Raw genomic sequence first — 5978 nt, forward strand, 5'->3', positions numbered from 1 at the left:
CATTTGCCTCGAAATTGGGAGGTTTTCTTTTTACTGTGCAATCTAACACGGTCAGCCATTTATGGGAGTAAAAAATTTGACTCTCTTAAATGTTAGTCAACGAGGTAAAAGGAAAACCGTGCAATTTCGAGGCATGTTTGTGTGGACCATTGTGTTCTACTCTTACAACATTTCTAACCATATGCATTTTATAACAAACGTTTACAAACACTTTTCAAAGATCAACTCAACCAATCCAAGGCAACGTGTTCCTTTAAGTCGGATTCCCAATTTTTTAGCCCTCGGGAAAAATAAGCAAAATTGTTTTTAAACAGCTCAGAATGGCTTTGAAAGCCTAAACCACGGTTCATGAAGGTCAACCCTTGTATTCTAAAAAGTTTTCCTACTTTTTACTTTTTTTGAAGGGCCAGATATCATGCTTGGTTTATATACAATTCACAAATGCCTGTTTTACCGGCTACTTTATTTTCTCGTTGTTAATTTCATCCATGTGATTCCAGCTAGAGAGCCAAACAGCCACACCTTCCAGTACGCTTGACGTCCACAACTCGTCGCAAACACTGGCACGGCCAGCGCAATTGAGAAGACCACTGCAGGCAATGTAGACGAAAGGCCCAGTCGTGACCTGTGACCTTCGCCCTCTAAATGACCTCGCTTATCAGGGTCGTCAGAGTAGAAGTCAGTCAGCATGCTGCAGGGAAGAACAGAACAATGAATGTCGGGAGGCTTAAAAGGCACTGGACACTTTTGGTAATGATTCAAAATACTGATTTAAATTTTTTGTTAACTAGGTAACGAGCTGTTGATAGTATAAAACATTGCGAGAAACAGCTCCCTCTGAAATAATGTAATTTTTGAGAAAGGTAATTTAAAAGACTCGTGGCCTAAAGCCTATAGTAAGCTTCTGAAAGCACACCAATTTTTTCTCGTATTGTTCTCTTGCAACTTCGATGCCATATTGAGTCAGAATTTCCACAGGTTTGTAATTTTATGCATGTGTTGGGATACATCAATTTAGAATACTGGTCTTTGACAATTACCAAAGGTGTCCAGCGCCTTTAACCACTTTGAAACACTAGGTGGCAGCAGACAGGCTATTATGACAAAGTCCACTTTTGCTTATGGCAAAAACCCTCGCTGAAGTCTCCCTGAATGTACCAGTACTCACTTATCTTTCTCTTCAAAGAGTTCATGTAACCATCTATGGCAAGATTCCTCATCTTCAGGAATGGTTTCCATGGCAATACGACGAAGATGAATATGCAGCCTAGGACACTTGCCTTGCAGAAAGTCTGAAAATATACACAAAAAAGTCATTAATTTTCAAAATCAGCAACACTCTTCCTCAAATGTCAATGGCGCCAGATTGTTTTCATTCTAGCAAGCCTCTATAAGTGACTAAGCATGTTGGTTGCCTGCGCAGTATTGAATCCATCCAATGAATGCAACACCTGGGCCCAATTTTATACAGCTGCTTAAGCAAAAAATCTTGCATACTTTTTTTTTTGCTAAGCAGAATACAGTCACAAAATGTATATGTTAGATGGTAGTTTGCCTGGTAAGCTCATTCTGGTAAGCATCATTTTGTTGTGCTTAGCTACTTCTCGGGCCCAGTAAGGTAGAAAACAGAGGGTTTGTTTACCTGGCATTCCTGGGGCAGGTCTCCTCTCAACATATTCCTCCATAGCCGTCTCCTCCCCAGTGTTGGAATATGCAATAGTAACATCATACACGGCGTCTGCAAGACCTCGTAGTCCCTGAATGCACATATTCACTGCCTTGATTCTGGGTGAAAGTACATGGTTGGTGACCGCTAAACCTGAAACCACAAAACAGTAGCCACTATTACAGGTTATTCAGAAACAAATGACAGGATTTGGGATACATTTCCAGCTCATTGCACAATTGATTGCGAAAGTCAAACATTTTGATACTACCGACACAGTCTCCATGTTGGGGGGGGGGGGGGTGCGCTTTATATCAGAGCCTTGGTCATTGGGCCAATAACTCCTTTTTAATCTTTCTCAGCTCTCTGTTGAGTATACAACCTCCCGGGCAACCGTAGTGCTCTGTGGCTTTTTCATACACAATATCCACCTCTGCCCTCACAGGTACCCATGTATACCCCTGGGTGTAGAGAAGCAACTATAGTAAAGTATAATAGATGTTAAATTTGCATCGGGGATAAAGAATAATAATTTTGTTTTTTTGTACCCATACACCGATGTGTGTTAGCACTGTATACTCAGTACTTAAAAAAAAAAAACAGGCATGTTACTCAGGTGGGACTTAGATTCGAGCCCACGGCCCTTGCAATTCTAGAGCAGTAACTTACCAACTAGACTACAGAGGTTGCCCGGTAGCTAGAGTCAGTTTGACTCCTATAGTAAAGTATCTTGCTCAAGTGTCTTGACCGGGATTCGAACCCACACTCCGATGACTTGACCACCAGAACCCCAACATTGCCCAACTTACCATTCTTTAAGGCAAATGACCGACTTGCCTTGATGAGTTCCACATTACTTGGGTCGTAGCGAGTTCCTTCAGGGAAAATTGCCATCCAAGTCTACGACAAAAATTAAAAACAAGTTTCCCCTTAACGCTAAATACTTTTGTTTGTTTGTTTAGTTGTTTGTTTGTTTGTTTGTTTGTTTGAATGGTCTTCCCGTCAACAATGGAATTCAGCAAACTCCCACGGGGGCATAAACACTAAGCTGGCAACAACAGCCAACTTCTGTCTCATATAAACATTGGCGTTACGTTTATGATAATGAATTGCACAAATCAATAGAACTTGTGATTCAGTAACTAGTCGACAATACTTATTCTAGTCAGTGTGAAGTCAGCGGTTAGCTTGGGGGATTCGAACCCGCAACATTGTGATTGCAAGTCCTGCAGTCTAACCACTGGACTATGCAGTCTAACCACTGGACTATGGTGACAATACTTATTGTAGTCAGTGTGAAGTCAGCGGTTAGCTTTGGGGATTCGAACCCGCAACATTGTGATTGCAAGTCCTGCAGTCTAACCACTGGGCTATGGTGACCCTTTCCTTTAAAGGCAGTGGACACTATTGGTAATTGTCAAAGACTAGCCTTCACAGTTGGTGTATCTCAACATATGCATAAAATAACAAACCTGTGAAAACTTGAGCTCAATCGGTCATCAAAGTTGCGAGATAATAATAAAAGAAGAAAACACCCTTGTCACACGAAGTTGTGTGCGTTTAGATGGTTGATTTCGAGACCTCAAGTTCTAAAGTCGAGGTCTCGAAATCAAATTCGTGGAAAATTATTTCTTTCTCCAAAACTATGGCACTTCAGAGGGAGCTGTTTCTCACAATGTTTTATACCACCAACCTCTCCCCATTACTCGTCACTAAGAAAGGTTTTATGCTAATAATTATTTGGAGTAATTACCAATAGTGTCCACTGCCTTTAACTCTCAAAGAGCTGTATGATGATTAAAATACAGTCCTACATTACAAGAAAACAAAATGAGCAATGGCATCCATGCTTAAAATGAGAAAATAACCTACTGGAATTTGGTTTTTGCGTAAGTATTCCAGCTTGCGTTTGAAGTATTTTTCATTGTTGTCATCAAACTTCTTGGCACGTTTCACATACACTCCCCCATGCTGAAAAAAAAGTTTGAAAGTCGATTAAATGTTATATAGTATTATATTTGTCTTCATTTGAGTTGATTAGAAAATTCTAAATAAGCCAATCAAAGGGCCCATATAATATTTCTTTCTTAAATGTTTTATAGGTAAATAATCTGGATTTGTGAATTAAAAATAACCGCTTCTTACCGTTCCCAAGACATAGCCAAAGAGTGGCAAGTATTTCAGGCCATCCTTCAAGATGAATCTAAGATTTCCTAATCGACCTCCTCTGATTGCCATCATGTCCGCAATGACCCAATCCATGGTCGACTGATGGTTACAGATGTAAACAACATTCTCTGGATGGTCCAAGGTCTCTATGTCACCGTACAGAATCACCTTCAAATGAAATAACTCAATGTTTAAAGATAGGATTTCAAGGATGCGGCTCTTCTCAGAGCCACCACTACTCATCGTAAAAGAGATTTTAAATGGTGTCATCTCAAACCTTACTTACTAAGGTACCGCCTGACTACTTATTGAAATGCACTGTGATCTGGGATGCAAAAAAAGGGGACTTTGTCGATAAACCTTATTGGGGGCGGGGGTAGTAGCCCCATTTGTGTGGCCAAAGCTAGCTGAATCAACAAGGATTCAGCTAGCCTTTTGCCTTGGCCACACAAGTTGGACTGGGGGGGGGGGGTGTTGGAAATTCACTATTCAATCTCATTTAGCAGAGGGGGGGGGGGGGCATGAGTGAAATGTTGTGTAGTAATGAATCACAGAAAACAGACAAAAGTTAACTTACTAATAAAAGGTTAAGTAAAGTCATTGACATTACATTGGACTGGGTGTGGTAATAGAAAATTACTATGAATATGATTCATGAACAAAAGGATATAAATAAAAAAGAGAATTATATTTGTATTTTAGTTTGCAGTTTTATTTATTTACATATATATATCTATAATTACCTCTACGCCCGAATAGTTTTCGAAGAAGAACTCGACGAGTCTCTGGTAAACCCCCATTAACCCATCCTCCACTGCCTGTGACCATCGGTAAGGTAGCAACGATGCCATGCATCGCCAACCCGCATACAATGCGGTATACTGCGGTGTAGAGCCCATCATTGCTAACGCTGGAACCACGTACTTCAAGGAGTTCAGGTGAGTTATAACACTCAGCATGTTGACGGATTATTGTATAAAAAACAAACAGTTAGGAGGTACTTTTCTGTCCAGTAACCTGTATAAATGAAGTTAGATTTGGGGGACAAAACATCAATCAAAACACTGCAGTAAAACTCAAAGTCCACCCAAAAACACATGTACTGAAGCGCGCCCTCAAGTGTCGTCTTTTTATGATGTACGGCGAAAAAAGTGCACCGTGAAACTTAATATACTGTAAAGAGCATTTTCCCCACACTTACTTGACTTCGACTTTCATTCATTCATTCAATGGTTTATTAAAATTCTATTCAATTCGCTGCCAGCAGCAGAATTACATGAACAGTTACATAGTCAGTTTTACTGACTTTGAAGAACAAATGTAATTTGATCTGTACATAAATTGTCAATGCCCCAACAAAAGGTCCTGACACTGACGGTGATTGTCAGTCTAAAACATCATTTTAATGTTGGTGCTAAGCCTAATATTAACCAAAATTTCATAGACTTGTAATATCAGTCGGTTGAGTTGAGCCATGGAGGAATCCTCCATGGTTAAGTTGAGCGTACGTAAGAGTTATAACTTCGTTCTCATGTTGTGTTCGGACGCGCCCCTTGGAAATATGGGCGGCCAAAAGGGCCAAAACTAATAAATTTATAAACAAAAGGACAAAACAATAATCAAAGAAAGAAACTGTTCAACAAACACCAAGTAGAAACTAAGGTAACAAAACTCAACAACAATCAAAGAAAATTGTTTTCAAACAATGAACAATTCCCCAATCAAGCTTTAAAGCGCAACAACAATCAAACACTTGTTTTTTAACAAGAAATACTCTGAATCAAACTAATAAAACAAAACGCAATCAAAAATAAAATAAAAACAAAACAAAAACAGCCAAACGCTTAAAGAATGAATCCTAACAAAAAACAAACACAGACAATAAAACGTCAAATCGGGACGAATACTAACACAGTAAAAATAAAGAGAAATCATCAATCGGCTATCGTTGAAAACGAAAATCAAACTAACTATTACAAAATGTTGAGGGCGGTTGTCAAAGCTAAGGACAAAATGCAAACCGTATCAGTCTCCTGAGCATGTAATCAACATTTACGACAAACTAAGGACTGACTGAAAATCATCGTTGGTGGCGTATGTACATGTACAGTTGTGACTTTTGTTGTAGGGCCCCGGGTATAGA

The 5978-nt window shown here is 39.5% G+C and overlaps 1 protein-coding gene across 1 annotated transcript; it reads right to left on the reverse strand.

The window, feature by feature from the left end:
- Positions 1 to 278: 278 nt before the first annotated feature.
- On the reverse strand, positions 279 to 4965 carry LOC117304602 (1-acyl-sn-glycerol-3-phosphate acyltransferase epsilon-like). Its single transcript, XM_033789143.1, has 7 exons — positions 4579 to 4965; positions 3812 to 4003; positions 3539 to 3637; positions 2476 to 2566; positions 1643 to 1819; positions 1169 to 1292; positions 279 to 691 (listed from the first exon to the last, which is right to left on the reverse strand). The coding sequence occupies exons 1-7, from the start codon at positions 4792 to 4794 to the stop codon at positions 463 to 465; spliced, it is 1128 nt and encodes a 375-aa protein (XP_033645034.1). The 5' UTR covers positions 4795 to 4965; the 3' UTR covers positions 279 to 462.
- Between the last annotated feature and the right edge of the window lie 1013 nt (positions 4966 to 5978).

This window comes from Asterias rubens, chromosome 21, assembly GCF_902459465.1.
Source record: "Asterias rubens chromosome 21, eAstRub1.3, whole genome shotgun sequence".
Lineage (NCBI taxonomy): Eukaryota > Metazoa > Echinodermata > Asteroidea > Forcipulatida > Asteriidae > Asterias > Asterias rubens.

What these genes read in the sequence shown, in the direction of transcription:
- LOC117304602 (XM_033789143.1), bottom strand. Translation starts at nt 4,794, where the DNA reads ATGCTGAGTGTTATAACTCACCTGAACTCCTTGAAGTACGTGGTTCCA. An exon ending in TACGCAAAAACCAAATTCCA is followed by an intron (nt 2,567 to 3,538) that starts GTAGGTTATTTT and finishes TTTTTGTCGTAG; the next exon opens with ACTTGGATGGCAATTTTCCC. An exon ending in GTCATTTGCCTTAAAGAATG is followed by an intron (nt 1,820 to 2,475) that starts GTAAGTTGGGCA and finishes TTGTGGTTTCAG; the next exon opens with GTTTAGCGGTCACCAACCAT.